This window comes from Necator americanus, chromosome III, assembly GCF_031761385.1.
Source record: "Necator americanus strain Aroian chromosome III, whole genome shotgun sequence".
Classification (NCBI taxonomy): Eukaryota; Metazoa; Nematoda; class Chromadorea; order Rhabditida; family Ancylostomatidae; genus Necator; species Necator americanus.
The window spans coordinates 12,562,364-12,578,234 of NC_087373.1; the positions used below are offsets into that span (position 1 = coordinate 12,562,364).

The window sequence follows — 15,871 nt, forward strand, 5'->3', positions numbered from 1 at the left end:
AGAACATAGTGATTTGAGGAAATTGATCTTACTTTCTGTGGCTCACTCAGAAACGTTTTTTGGACACATTAATTCGCTCCTGACTAGTCACTTTTAGTCATTTCGCGTTAAAAGATAAGATCTTGATTACTCATGCACTTAGTGAGCGAAAATGCGAAGTAAAAGAAAATTAAAGAATTTTAAAAAGGAACTAGCAAAAGGGAAGGAGAAATGCACCCTCTGCGTCCGTTTCTTGTAGCCTATGACCAACTCCAGGACTCTTATATCCAACCTGGACGAGTTCTGAAACTGTTCTGGAGTCTCTGGGATGATACTCAACCAAATCCAAGAAACGCAACAAATAGAAGAAATTTTCAGAACAGAAACACCAGTTCATGCGTAAGTCTGTAGGTTGTACGCGATTGCACAACCTTCACCAACGGACGACTCCAATTCAACCGCGTGATGTCCAGCTGTTGTTTTTGAGAAGTATGGATGTAGGCATTCGAGTTTTCCAGAGCTGCATCCAGTATCTTTTAATTAAGAAGCCAAAAAATGCTACGATCAACTTAAAAAGGCCAGAAAAAACGGCGATGTCTGAGCAGGATTTCCGCATTGTCGCCAGATCGTGTTTTTATATCTCGTTTGTCGCATTATCATATTCAGTTATTTCCTTCACAGGATCGCGTGTTTGTGCTAGGAGGAGTCTCGTTGAATCTTTACTTTCACATCGTTAGCTTGTTTAGTTCTCCTCTATTGACTTTTCCATTACTTTCTCGCAGATTTTGCTCGTATGATCCATTAACGACTAAAACAATGGAAGACAGCAATTTGGTCGATCACGAAAACGCCCGTCTCATCCCTTCCTCAGTACAAAGCGTTGAGATCGAAGGTGAGAATGGTTCTGCTCTTTTTTAACTCCATATATTCCATTTTCCATTTACTCAGAAAGGGTTACTCGGAAGAAGGTTTTTGCTGTCACTATTCTTCTCGCTGTGAATCTTCTGAACTATATGGATCGTTTTACTATTGCTGGAGTGCTTGGCAGACTGCAAGACTACTTTTATATGAGTGACAAAGAGGCTGGGATGCTTCAGGTGAACAATTTGTGCATATTTTCGGTTTTTTACCTACTGCTAGTGCTTTTTTTGTTACTTGAATGACATCTCTTCAGACCGTCTTCATCGTGTTTTTCATGATTTTTGCGCCAGTTTGTGGGTATCTTGGGGACCGGTACAACCGCAAAATGATAATGATTACTGGGCTTACAGTGTGGATAATTGGAGTTACGTTATCGAGTTTCGTTGGCCGTGAGGTTCGTGTGTTCATTCTTATTTTTTCCTGGTCTTTCCTTTCTGCTAACGGATATTTTTATTTTCCCTTCGTCTCATTTTTGTAAACAGTTATAACATAACTCTAATGTAACTTCACCGTTGAAAAGCCCACCATAGAATTACGATGTTTGCAGTTCTTGATAGTACTTACACATTTGATTGCGTATTCAGTTTAATTGAGCAGTTCCTTATCCAGATGTTGGAATGTGCTAATACAATGGACTCCTTATTCTTCTTTAGCACTTCTATTGGTTCATGTTTTTGCGTGGAATAGTGGGGATTGGTGAAGCATCATACTCAACTGTTGCTCCTACCATCATTGGCGATATGTTCTACGGATCGATGAGAAGTATCGCTCTAATGGTTTTTTATTTTGCTATTCCAGTCGGAAGGTAAGCAAAAGGTCTTCTATTTAAACTCTGGGATCCGTTTAGAAAACAATCATCAAGCTTGAAATTAAACGGGTTTACATTTTTAATATTCTTCTAGCGGTCTTGGATTTATTGGTGGTTCAACTATTGCTCTGTGGACAGGAAGCTGGCAATGGGGAGTTAGGTGAGTATTTAAGATCTTTGTCAGTTCATATTATCGAATCCAATGCTAAAATTGAACCACTGAGGATTCTAACCTTCTTGGGTCCTCTTTACAATAGGGTTCATATTTGACCATTCAACCCTCTGCCTTGCTTTTATTTTTGTAGGTTTCCCTTTTTTGTTTTTGTTGACATTTGCAAATTTCTCCCTTTGTAATTTGAGTTTTTAACTCTTCTAACTGCCGCACTCCGACAAAAACTTCTGTGCGCTGCTGGTATTATGGAATGTAGTTTGTTTTTAAGGAGACCATTCTTTTATCTCAATTTATGCCTTGTAGATTCACCCCATTTCTTGGCGCTGTATTCCTCATTCTCATCGTTTTTGGACTTGAAGAGCCAAAACGTGGCCAAATCGAGCATGCCGAAATTGAACCAAGCACTATGTGGGAGGATCTAAAATATTTCATGAAGGTGTAAGTAGCACAATAATTTTTTTTGAACAGAGTCATATCATTACGGAAAACCAAATTTCTATTTATTTTAGTCGGACTTATGTTCTTTCCACACTTGGTTTCACTTTCGTCGTGTTTTGTACGGGTTCTGCGAGTTGGTGGACCCCACTCATGATGACCTATGCCTATGGAATTCAACACAACATCGACGATGTTCCTAAGGACGAAGTGGCTCAGTTAGTTTATTGTCGGATCTGTTTTCTATTTAATTTCTAGGATACATCGAGTGTTTCAGCATTTCAATTGTATTTGGAGTGATTACATGTTGCGCTGGAATTATTGGAATTATAGCTGGATCCACCATTGCACAGGTGTGCATTTATTCTTTTTAAAGAATTTTCCTGCATCTTCTAGAGCATGCTGCCACTGGTTTTCCTCGCCTTCAATCATCTATTTGAAAGAAAATTAGGATATTAGACCTAGTCCTAATAAAAAAAATTAGAACCTGAAGTTTCTTTTCATCTCTAGGCTTGGCGAGAAGGTAATTGGTGCTTCCGTGCTTCGCATCGTGCTGATCCATTCGTCTGCGCTGCTGGTTCATTCTTTGCTGCTCCGTTCTTCTTTCTAGCTTTGATAGTAGGCAGTCATTCGTTGAACTTTGCATGGGTACGATGATTTTGAAGAGTTGTAGCTATATTTTTCTTATAAAGTGTTGGAAGAATTTATAGGTTTTCATGTTTCTGGCAGTTACGAGTATGTGTTTCAACTTTGCGGTTAATATGGATATGCTCATGGTAAGCTTATTGCAAATATTTTTAGCCCTGCTAAAGTTTGTCTTAATTTGAAGTTCTCTTTTTTGAACATTTTCTCTATTTTGATCTCCATAATGAATTCAATTCTCATGCCTCGCAGCCACCTTACTACTTCTTATCTTCATATTCACTTATTTGCAAAATTCATTTCCAACATCCAAAAATAAACAAGAGGAGTTAAAAGTTTTTCTCGGGCTACAGATATGGGCTCTCGGGGAGAATTTTGCACAGAAAGCAAATTTGAGACGTTGGAGCTTTGTCGGTCTGTTTAAGTGTTTAATTTTCTCTGATGGGTCGAAGTTTGCTTCGTTTTTCTTACTTTCATTTCTTGCAAGAAGCGAAGTAAGTTCATCCTTGAGCCTTTATCGGGTCTTTTTTTTTTATTCGAAGAACGTATTACATTACATGTAAGCTAATCCCTCCCGGTATTGAAATTCTTGTTTTAGTACGTAATTATACCTAATCGCCGTGCCTCCGCTACTGCTATTCAAACACTTGTTGGACATTTATTTGGTGATGCATCTTCTCCATATATTGTAGGATTCATCTCGGATAGCGTAAGAGGTTCGTTGGCATATTAATTGGCCATGTCCGTGTCATGACCTCGCCCTATGTCAAAATTTTCAGACGGGGCTGTAACATCTTCGGCCAAGTACTATGCACTGCAGTGGGCAATGTTTTTGCCAAATGCAATCCTAATACTGAGTATTGCTTGCTATTTATGGGCGACTTTCTACGTCGTTGATGATCATCATCGTGCAAAAGATGACATGCATGGTTAGTTTTTTTTTCTTTCGATTCTACATTTATTCTATAGAAATCCGAACATTCGCGCAATTTTTTTTTGCAATTTGGCACTGTGTTAGCGCCGAGACATTTCAGTAGATGATGAGTGGAACAGTGACGTGGAGACTTTAATTCCTAATGTACGAAGAACTCTTAGCGAGGCTATAGACAATCCCATCGTCGATTGATTGATTTCCTGTCATCATCAAAAAACAACAAGCAGTTCAGGTGAGCTGAGCATGAAGGTTGTGAAAAGACGTTGAGTAGAATAGTGCATGGTATTTGGTTGTGAAGAATGTTCCGCGCATGTCAAATCTTAAGTTAGTCCCATTTTTTCGTTTATTTGATTTCATTCTTTTTTCCACGAATACTTCTAGAATAGTTTCTTTTCATTCCTTATTAGGTTTCGGTTGTTTCACTCTCGATCTTGAGATTTCTTTTTGCGAAAACTAATCGTTGGGGCTTTTCAGATTTACCTTGAGTTCATTGTGTTTTGACGTTTTTTTTTTGCCAATTTTGAAACTGTGCCTCTTCACATCAACGTTTAATGTTTTTTTTTTTGTTTTTGGTTTTGTTGGGGGTTGTTGGAGGGGGGGGGGGGGTGTTTTTTTTTTTTTTTTTTTTTTTTTTTTTTGGGGGGGGGTTGGAAGTTCTTGTTTTTTGTGTTTTTTTGTTTTTTTTTTTTTTGGGTTTTTTGGGGTGGGCCGGGGGCTTTGCGGGGGCCTGCTGCTCTTGTTTTTTTTTTTTTTTTTTTGGAAGGAAGAGGGGGTAATCCCTCCTTTTCTTTTTCCCCCCTTTTTTATATAGTTTCCCCCTTAATTTTCTCCCCCCCCTCTTTGGGGGGGGCTGCCTTTAATGACTGCAAGCTCAACCTATTAATTAATCACGTACTTCGGAACTGTTTCCTTTGAGTTTCTATGCTTTGTTAAAATGCACTATTTTAGACTTCTCATGCGTGTCTGGGTACTGGTCTTCTCTTTCTTGTCATCCGTCACCTTTCTGTTCTTACCCCACGGGTATGCCATGGCAGCAGAAAAAGGGCTGTTACTTAACTATCTATCTATCTAACTTTATCGTTTGGAACCGTTTTAAACGCTCACTGTTGGTACTTTCTATGTTGCTATGTTGTTTGTCATAACTTCTTGATAACTTGGCAGATTATTCGTTATTTTCTATATTTTGTAAGTTAATACCTAACCTTCCTTCGTATTTTAATACGGGCTACCCTGCAATGACAAGCCATTTTTTGTATGTTGGACTTGTAGTGTGAGATGCAAATGTGATTTAGGCTACCTCAGTCTGTAGTTTTTTTTTCAAACAACATTCTCTATATTTTGATGAGTTTCTAATTGTTCAAATTATATTCTATGAAGGACAATTTATGATGGAATAATAAATCTCTTCTAGAAACATTCCGCTCTTTCCCATGAACGGTAGCTGTCCAAGTAATACTTCTGACATAATTTTTCACTCAATTAAATAAGACAAATTTTATTTTTGTACAGATAGTTGCATGCAGAGACGACGGACGTACTCGCTGCCTTCAGCGAGGCGAGATCACGGTATATTTCTTTTTTTTTAATCTCATTTTTTGTTCAAATGTCCAGTTGCTTTTTGTTTCGTATGTTTTTCATTTGGCTATTGGCTGATTTTTTTCCATCAGTATTGTTCAGTTTTGGAATGCTTTTCGATATTAGGTTTCTTCTTATATTTTGGGTAAAAAAGTTTCGGAATAAAAAAAATTGCAGAATGCAACGATTCTGAACTGCGACTCGACCGAATTCTCACCCATCTCTCATTCCTTAGAATTCACATCGATAACATAGTCCTTCCGCAAGAAAATGAGCTCATAGAGCGATTATACCGAGAGGGAGCGTTGTACGGGTTCGTTTACTCTCAACTTCCATGAGTGTGTAAGAGACAAATCAACAGCCACCTTTTCTTTAGCTACTTTTCAATTCAGGTTTAACCTTGAGTATCAGTTTCCATGTCTGGAAAGTGTTTCGAAGTCGCTGAGGGCCTCAGTTCGAATACCAGCTAAAAGCTTTACAATGACGGATATCCAGTTTCGGCATAAAAGAGTAGTCCTACTTCACATGAATACGGATATAATTCCATTCTGGAACCGAGAACACCTTAAGATGCGTCTGCATATTCAGCTGAATACTCGTGGAAAGTTTTCGGTTAGTTCCACTTTCAGAATTGTTTTAATACCAACATCTTTTCTTTTTTCTGCCTTTTTGCTCTTTTTTTTCACATATATTCATTCCCTCGTTTTCAGACGCGGCTGCTTGCCCAATGTACTGTACCGCTAGCTGAGCTTCTCATTCCGCCGTTTTGCATTTGTCGTGACTTCAACTTCATCGCTACGAAAGGAATGACTTTCGAAGGATCTTCACTTGTGTGTCTGACATAATGCTACGTCGCACACATAAAAAGTAGATAGTCTGTTGCAGATTCGCATTGATTTGGGAAGTCGTGATAAGAAATTGATGGAGAAGCTTAACAATTTAAGGGATCCTTTGTTGGAATCTACTTATGTAGTGCATGGCGTAAGGTGAATATAATACTCCACCCGTACTTACTTTCTAATAAGCTTGATTAAGCACTTTCATTTTTAATCATTCTTGATATATTAGCACCGAAAAGCATCCTGGAACTCGCTCGACAAGTAGTTCGCAGTCTCTGCCAAGTGAAAATAGACCACCTTCCAGGCACATTCCACCTCGTGAGTTGAATGCAAACTTCCGTTATTTTGGTTGTTGATAAAGTTTGGGTCTTTGTTTCTAGATAGAGTCACTTCCAAGCCTGGTGCTGTACCATTTCACGAGAGAATCCCATCGAATCTCACGGATTTCTCGGATTCGGTTTTTGAGGACCACCTCGCTACCAAACATCCAGTTATACATAGTACCGGTAGGGAATTTCGACCTGCTGTAAGATCAGACACATCCTCAACTGCTAGAGAAAGGGAAAGAGCGAGCCCGCTCAAAAAATGTCTAGTCCAACTAACAGTCCATGAGGCGAGAGGCCTCCCTGCAGTTCAAGATGAGAGGTAGTTCTTTGTCTTCAGAGTTTCTCTATTTTACAAACGGTTATAAATCTATTTACAGAAACCGGTACATATCTCCGAATACGTACATTTCTGTCTTGGGAAGAGACGGAGAGTTGAGGTCTTCAATATGTGAGCGATCAAGGCGCCCACTATGGAACTGGTCTGCACGATTTTACGTTTCCGGAGAACGACGTAATCTCCTTGTGAAGGTCTTTCATCGAGATAATGATGGTGATAAGGTTAGTTGAGACAATGTTTGAAAAAACATGTTTAACGATCTCGTCACTTAAAGATATTTTTGAGAATAAAACGCTCGGAGTTCCACTAGAACGGCATGTTTTCTTTCTTCATTGATTAATCTTCTATTTCAGTTTATGTAAAGCTTAATGATCCTTCGAGATTATCGGATATGTGAGTCTTGCTGTCAATCGAACAAATTTCGATGTGATTCTTTACTGCAGAAGTTTTTTTTTTTTCAAAATTCCTGTTCACTGGTCTCGCCTCTGCTAATGAACAATGCATCGAAATATGTTGGAGCGTGTGACCTGTTGTGTAGCTTTTTAGTTGACTGTTTTTTTTCCTTTATGCTTCTGGTTTCTATCAACATTCTTGTGGGCATCTACCACTGACAATTTGGAAGACTTCGCATATCGACTGAGTGAAGCTACTGTAATTATTTATGATGTAGTAACATGTAGTAGGATCAAAACGACATGAAACACAGTGTAGTTGCGCGAGTCAGCGCTCAAAGCGGTGCGGTGAAGCGTAGCGGTTAGGATTCTTGCTAGGACCATCGTTGCAGTTTGCGATGGTCTCACCGCTCGATTCCAACCACTCACTTCACCGCGCCGCTACGAGCGTATCCGCTTACGCAACTGCTTGTTATGTCGTTTCTAACCCTAATGCACCTAAAAGCAGTTGAAATCTCCACATCATGCTTCTGTTTAAAGGCAGCATACCAGAAAATTAAGGGCATTGGGATTTCTTCACAAATAGTGTTAGAGGTGTATTTCACGAATTTGGGTATGATCACCCACAGTTTGCCATAATTATCCGAAAAAAAAACGGCATGGGAAGCGCGGCCCCATATGAGGGAACTTGTAACGCGGTATGTTTAGAGGGGAGGCGTACGGTTCGCGTCTTTCAGCGAACGGGGCAGCAGCGCTCGTAGACATGGCGCCAATGCCTGCATTCGCAAGTGTAACAAGTGATCAGTTATCTCAAGCGTTATCAGGTCCCTTGTAGGTGGATGCAGTGCGTCAAGCCCGTCCCAAACGACGTTTTTTTTTTTTAATAAGGCTGAATTGAGTGTGATCGTGCTAACACTTTTGAAATTTACCGTGCGGCAAAACAAATGCGTAAAGCCGGCTTATTGCGAGTAACTTTGTGCGTAGTGCTGCTTTCGAAAAACCAAAGAAAAAATCGATATGATGTTTCTAAGCACTTCAAAAACCTTGCACTTTTGCAGAATACAAAGTTGGACTTCGTAAAAAGAATACATGCTTAAATCAACAAAGGTGGAGGATTTCATGACCCATAGAAAAAGAAAATCAAGCACCTTTTCCTAATCTTTCCAACACATGCAAATATAAGAGAATCATAGCTTTCAAATGAAATCATTTACCTAATTGTTTTGAAGTGTTTAATGTCATGAGAGCTTGGCCAGGAACTTTCATTTATTGCGAAATGTTACATCTTTTTCAGTTACTCGGATTCGTATCAATCCCATTGCCTGTTGAGGAGGCACGGAGGGTCGACTATGAGATGGTGGATCTTTCTGGAAGAGCAGGTGCAAATGGAGAGGTGCCAGTTTTGACGGTCAGTTTCTCAAAGCGTCACAATTTTCATTCTAAAACATACGATTGAGGATACGAAGACGCTTTTTCTATTTTTAAAGGTGCTGTTTCACCTCTAGGTGCTTCTAGACCATCAATAGGAGCCATGAAAACTTCAACAACTTTCTCACCACTTTTTTGCATGTAGGATTGAGAAATATTAAGAGCGAGGGGCGGACTTGAAAACATCGGATGAAGTAAATTATGTATGTAACATTCGAGAAGTTATAGCTTTTAAGAACTTTTGAGAGTTTTTTCTTTACCTCGTTCACTACTATTCTATCTAATGAAAATAGTGAAATATCAGTGGAACTCTGCGTTGAGACTGGTTTTGGATGGGAGAAGGAGTTAGTTGGTTTCGTGATACATTTTTCCTCAAAATATCGTACAGAATTTGGAGAAACAACTCTGTTTTGTACCGTCTTCGACTGTGTTGTTATATATGCATTCCAGATGTCCATGGAAACAATTGATCAGAACATGAGCAGACCGCCAAGTTCGTATACTGATGGGCTGTCTCCCAGCCCAAGAATAACGCCACCACATCTCCGTTCGTCCTCCACTTCGTCAATCTCCGAAATATCAGCTCGTGATCAGCGAACGATTATTACAGCTACACGTGAAGAACTGGCCGAAAAATTGAGGTCAGTGCTTTACCAAGTCTTTTCAATCCAAGTGTACAACCTATCAGCATTTCGCAACGGTCAATGCAAGACCAACTTTAGCAGTAAAGTTCTCCTCTAAGGATTTCGTACGAATAATTCATTGACAACACAGCGACTTCTCTGTGTCGCCGAGGAATTTTTTCCCGTTGGTGATTTCTGATTTAGCTTAATTTTAGTTATTTTTCCTATGTTTTTTTGAAGTTTTTTCTTTGTTTTTATGCACTAACTACAAATGAAGAAAACTGTTGTGACGTTGATTAAGTGTTGTAATGATCCAGTACATTTTAGACGCTGGTCATAAAACTAACTGAAATAACTTCAACAACCACAGTTATCATATGACCATATTCATATATCATATCATATTTATTATATTATTTATATAACCAGATTTATTTAAAGGGTCTTGTGCTAGTTTCCTGGTATTTTTCTATGGACAAAACGCTAGAACGGTTGCTCAGCAAACCTCTTTGGTGTTGGTCACAGTAATTGTTTTATTAGAGGTGCCCGCGATGTAATGCTGTTTTTACTCATGTCAATTTCAAATTTTTCTTTTGTTTTCAGATTTTTAAAAGATGAATCGAGAACTATCCTCATTTTGCAGATTCGTAACAAGCAATTTGATTAACACTTTGAAGAAGGTCATTGGTAATGGGGATAATTTCTGAGCGAGAATAAAAGAAACGAAAATCTATTCTTTGAATGTGACGAAAAAAAACGCTTTTTTCAATACCTTTAACACATTTCACTATATATTAAGAACTTTGCTGTGGAATACTCTGAGAAACTTTTCTTTTTCGTAGGTAAAGGTGGTCTACATAATTGTTGTCCCATCTCTGTTTTATCTTCAATCTCTACTGGTAAAGAAGATCATTTTATTTGCTTTTGTTTTAATCGTAAACTTAACTTCAGGAGGAACCTCGCCGACCTGGATCGACTAATGAAAAATATCAAAGAATGATCTCTAACCCTAACATTGCTGTGTAAATATACGTATCTAACTGAACTATTACAGTTAATTTTGAGCTGTTGTTCATAGAACAATTTCTTGCCTCACAAAACGGATCTTCATGTTAATTAAAGAATATATGAAAATCGCTTGAATGTATCGATCGCCTTGCTTCAATTAAAAATAAATATTCACTGAAAAAACCTGTCATCTTGTCTTGCTATTTGGGAACATCTTTTAGGAAATTTTTTGTAAGTGACAAAAATCTGATCGAGTTTATCAGACTACGCTTCCATGATCGTGTTCACTGTGTTCCCAGTTCAGCCTTCAAAAATCAAGACATTCGTTGAGAGAGAAATATTTCATCGTTCACGATGTCTCTGTAAATGCGTTAATCAATTTCTTCTCCTTGCACCATCCTTACTATTTAGTGGATTTCTCGCTTGTACAGTCATTATCCTTCGCCTATGTACAACAGTTAAGTTGCGTTTTACTAGAATTATTACTGTTAATGTTATTAGTAGACTTACTAGAGTTGAGTACCAGCACAACTAAATTAACTTTGCGTTTTTATTGCTTGTCCAAGGTTTTCTAAGTTGTCTTCTAAACTAAATTATACCATCTCAAGCAAGAGATGATCTCTCATCTAAATCTACTAGAGTCAGTTTGGTTTAATCTGGTGAATGTGGTGGTATTTCGACTGCAGCAAGCACAGGAATACAGACGCGATGCGTTCACCCAGCTGAAGAAATTCGGAGAAGGCTGTGTTTCTTTTTGCATGAATTACACAAACTGGAAGAAACAAAACAAAAAAGTCTAATCTTTGTTTCTCATTTACTCAATTATAAAGTAGATTTTAATCTGTGTTAGCGTCAAAGCCGCGTTTTCTTCTTTGGAAGATGGAAAGGTGCTCCTAGCTAACCAGAAAATAATATCTTTATATCTTTTTTCTTTCTTTATCCTTCTTTAGTTCTTTTAGGCAACTGAGCAGCCACCCTCCACCTTTTTCTTAGTAACAGCGTAAAACAGAATTTTCGATGCTTGGATGGTGGACAGTTCGGCGTGCAGTTCACGAGTATGAGCGTGGCCACGCCCAATTTTCTCCAATTGTCCTGAAAAACCACCTTAGTTCCTACAGAGTACGTTAGTACGCACCACCCTTGTATACACTCGGTTCCCTAGGCAGCCTATTCATTGGTTTTACCGGTATAGACTACTGAAGAGACGTCCTTGATTTAGACCGTTTGCTGGTGGACGCGACGCATACACAAAGGTGGCGCGTACTCACGTACCTCGTACGAATAAACACCATTTCCCACGCTGATTTTCAGGACGATTAGGTGAATTTGAGCGTAGTTACGCTTATGTTCGTAACCTACACGCGGAGCTCTACATTATCCACCATCTAAACATCGAAGATTTCATGCCTCTAAGTCTCTTCTGCCACTTATTATATCTCTTAGCATTGTTGCAGTCCAACCATAACGATTTAACCTTCTTTCTTTCCCTCCCTCTCTGCTTACACTCTCAGCTGTAATTTTCATTGGGCTACAACATCTCTGGAACTGATTATTGCTCATTCTTACGAATTTAGCAGTTTTGGTTCTCTAGTGTTTTTGTACGGTCCCTCAGTCCCTATAAACTTTATGAAGTAATCTTTGTTTACCTTACCTCATAGGAACTCTTGCCTGCCCTGAACTTTTTATTCCCTCGAGAACAATGAAGTGCTTTTAGTGCGTGCGCCTTTTATTCGATGGTCATATATCGAGTCCCTAACATTTGACGCAGTATAAATGGATGTAAAAAAATTTTTCATTATTATAAATGATTATGAAGAATAAATAAAGGCTTTAATTAAATTACTCTTTTTGTAATGACAATTCTAAAAGCGACAGGCTGAAGTGTTCGCGATCTGCTGACAGGGGACACCTCAACCTATGATTTTTTCGTTTCCGCTGACGCTATTTAATCCGATATCAACAGAGTACGTTCCACCTCGTCCCTATCAGTGGAAACAAAGGAGGTTGTAAGAAAAACCTGGAGCATTTCCGCTTACAACAAGAAACCACATATGTTCTGTAATTGAATTGGCCAATTCTTCGTTGGAAAGGTAGAATGACAGAAATTTATTCAGCTGCAGTGGAATAATCACTACACATTCATATTTGCAGCATTTCCACTCCTACGAAAAAAATGAAGCCATTCTTAAATTGGACTAAGATAGAAACGACCGCATAGAGAAATAAAAAAGGATTAAGACCAGTTCTCGTGACTAGTTGATTGAAGCACTTTTTGTTCTATGCAACGATGTCTATTAAATTCAAATAGTAAAGTATAGGGGCGAAATATTCTTTGTCTATAAAGGCATGCGTTTAGTTACACATCCCATTGGGATACTGTACCGTACACAATCAAACATTTGCATTTATGGGCACATATAAGCTATATAACCTACACATTCATTCACGCAAATATAGCAAAATTATGTGTTCATGTCTGGCACACAGCTAAAATCCATAATCATAGAGAGTTGAAATGCTTAGCGGGAGCATGGAATTTCTGGAAAAATCTCCGTTTCGTTTGTGCTGCACAGCCACAGTCGTTGCCGAATGAAGGATCTGAGAGCAACTGCTTTACCACTGATCACTTATCGCTGTTATTGCTATGTCAGGACGTTTCCACCCAGAATACGGTAAAGTTAGGATCCTAATGCTGACACAAAAGTCAAGCTCCAGTACCTCTCTGAACGTATTCTTTATTTTCTTTCAAAAATATCTCTGGACAAAAAAAAAGATGATTATAAGTAAAGTAAGTTTCTGTAGTGGATTGCACTGCGTGAAGATTCTCAAAATACGTTTTTCATTACGAGAAGCATAGATATTTTATAATTTTCTTTGCATCAAAAAAAATTGGTGGTATCAAAGTGTACGATGTTGAAATGAACGAAATTGAAAAATATCCTCACAGAAACATTTAACTGCAACCAAATTCACATTTCGAATTTTCTGGATTTGAAGAAGGGTAGAAAACTATCATCTCTCTCATTTAATCGGATGAAACATTTTTTATATGTGTGGTTGAATTTCCCATTGTGACCGATTAAAATAAATGATAGATAAATAGTGATGTCACTAAATGGATGCGTTATTGATCCATTTCATCTCCAAGCAGAATGGAGTTGCCCTATACATACCCTATGAAACGTTAAATGGAATGAGTTCGCCGCTGGTGGAATCCTCGGAACTTCCACGGCGGGTAATTAAACGAACTGATATTCATCGTCGCGTAGTTGATGTTAGGACAGGTTTCTTGCGTGTTTAAAGCCGGTAGCCGGCCAGATATGTGAAAGGTTAAGAAAATGTTTGTAGGAATTAGCGCCGAGGAAGAGAAGACAATTTATCATCGTCTCTTAGCCTTCACGATGGTCCAGATATAAAGGGGAGAACGTAACGTATGCGCTTAATGGGTCAGCAAGGGAAAACTGGTGAATTTTGGAACAAGAAATAGAATGGAAAATCTAGAACGTTTTGTTACGTTTTACTGTTAGTAGTGTTCAAAGAATTATGAGGATTTCGCCTGGTTATTATGATATAGTTATCGAATCGAAGGTTTGAATCCGTCCTAGTGCTCACCAAGGCCCTCATCCATCCGGGATTGATACCAGACTTGTCTTGGAGGATAAAAACTCTGACTTGACACATTGGCGAGCCCCCGCAAGTCATTGTAGAGGCCAGTTACACGTTCGTAAACACCAAACGATTCTGAACTGAAGTGAACGTGGGGTCGCATCCCGAGCGGAACGAATAACGCCAGACAATTTAACCTTTCTCCTTTGTTAGTTATAAATACACGGTGCAGGATTACCTATCAATAGAAGGATTAGAACGCTATACTCGGCGCCGAATGTGTGGAACCGAATGAACGCGACGCGTCTGACTCATCGTACTCCCTTCCTTTACGTGGCTGGCGCTGCATTCAATTTCCATCTTCAGTTTAAACTGATGAACATTTTTCAAAGTTCATTGAATTCCCCTATATTTCATGTCAAAGTAAGAAAAAAACCCCTGGATTAATTTTAAAATTTCTTGTTTGCACTGAAAATAACGTGTACGAATTGATCGCATACTCTCTCGCAAATCCACTGCTAACTGGTGTCTTCTATGCTAAAGTCGAACTCTATTGAATGAATCCATCATCTTTTGCGATTTATCCACGAACACGTGCTGTATGGTCAGGATGTAACATACCAAAAACATTATATTCTCTTAAGTTTGTTTAATTATTAATTATTATTTAATTTAGTTTTTTTGGTAAGTTTAAAATATGTTTCGGTTACGATACTACAAATGGACGGAATCTAATTGTGACAGAATCATATGAATAAATTTTTCGAATTTGCTTCGCTCAAAAACTCGAAAATTTTCCGAATGTGGTCGAATGGTTGAGTATTCGATAAATCCAATTTTTCACCAGAAAAAAGTAGAAGATCCAAATATTCTTTACGACATTGAAATTGCTATCCGCCATCAGTGCTGAAGGACCTCTGATATCCTAGTCTTATTGTGAGTTCCTGCTAATAACTTTTCTTTGTGTTGTTCTTGGATTCAGACAAAAGAACGCACGAGACCTCATATGTCCAATAACAAACAAGTATAAAACAAGAAAAAAGAAATGCAGATTATAGGAAGAATGTTATCTGGATAAAATCCTCCATTACTCCATTGTCTGTCCCAGGAGTCTTATTAAATGTTAATTGCTCTCATTTTGTGAAAATCTCACCTAATCTTTTTTCCATTGTAAGGGGATTTGATTGTTCATCCCTAGAATTCGCAACAGACAATGTATAATGGAAGAAATCTGGATTTAACGCTGTGCACTCCAAAATAAACATGTTTATTGAAACAGGTGAAGGATTAACGATTATTTAGCACTACCGTAATTGAAACGACAGTATTCGAATACCGAATTCGCACTGCAAGCAGCATTTATGTTCGTTCCTTTCAAGTGATATTGATTTTATTCTATTACAAAAACTCTACGACACATGACGACATATGTATTATCTTCGACATTCTCTTTTTTTAAAAACATCGTCGGGAAAATTGGGAAAAAAGACGACTGGTGCTATGCTGGATTTGAATTCCTGGCAAAAGCACCGAAAATATATATGACGGATTCATCCGGGCTGCCGCGACGCACGCGCGCGACGTTGTCGGGCACTGATGCTTCAAGTAGTCCATTAGCGCAACAAAACTTCACAATTTTTTAAATTCCATTCTAGTTCGTGAAAGAGGCAGTCCGGCAATGTACAGTACGCGCACGTAACGAGCCAGTTTGGTTGAACGCGGTTGGCGACGACTATGATCGTAGGTGATGACGATTTTGCTCGCCTACAATTTCTTATACGCTTCATGGATTTTGAGATTCGCGAGGAAAAAACGATCGGATTAGAAGTAAACTCCTTAACAACAT

At 38.6% G+C, this 15,871-nt stretch overlaps 2 protein-coding genes across 3 annotated transcripts; both read left to right on the top strand.

The window, feature by feature from the left end:
- Positions 1-795: 795 nt before the first annotated feature.
- On the top strand, positions 796-4,963 carry RB195_009382 (uncharacterized protein; the record flags this gene model as incomplete). Of its 2 annotated transcripts, XM_064189917.1 has the most annotated exons (15): positions 796-871; positions 928-1,076; positions 1,154-1,294; positions 1,554-1,705; positions 1,803-1,868; positions 2,184-2,318; positions 2,390-2,533; positions 2,593-2,668; positions 2,826-2,963; positions 3,026-3,091; positions 3,556-3,673; positions 3,737-3,886; positions 3,992-4,001; positions 4,064-4,123; positions 4,840-4,963. In XM_064189917.1, the coding sequence occupies 15 exons, from the start codon at positions 796-798 to the stop codon at positions 4,961-4,963; spliced, it is 1,605 nt and encodes a 534-aa protein (XP_064047499.1). The 2 variants fall into 2 exon arrangements, with proteins under 2 accessions (XP_064047499.1, XP_064047500.1); XM_064189916.1 differs by lacking the exon at positions 4,840-4,963 and having other exon boundaries at positions 3,992-4,083.
- A 445-nt stretch (positions 4,964-5,408) lies between these two features.
- On the top strand, positions 5,409-10,411 carry RB195_009383 (uncharacterized protein; the record flags this gene model as incomplete). The annotated part of the gene is made up of 11 exons (XM_064189918.1): positions 5,409-5,457; positions 5,644-5,779; positions 5,859-6,078; positions 6,177-6,296; positions 6,352-6,452; positions 6,535-6,623; positions 6,686-6,950; positions 7,009-7,189; positions 8,655-8,768; positions 9,239-9,429; positions 10,363-10,411. The coding sequence occupies 11 exons, from the start codon at positions 5,409-5,411 to the stop codon at positions 10,409-10,411; spliced, it is 1,515 nt and encodes a 504-aa protein (XP_064047501.1).
- Between the last annotated feature and the right edge of the window lie 5,460 nt (positions 10,412-15,871).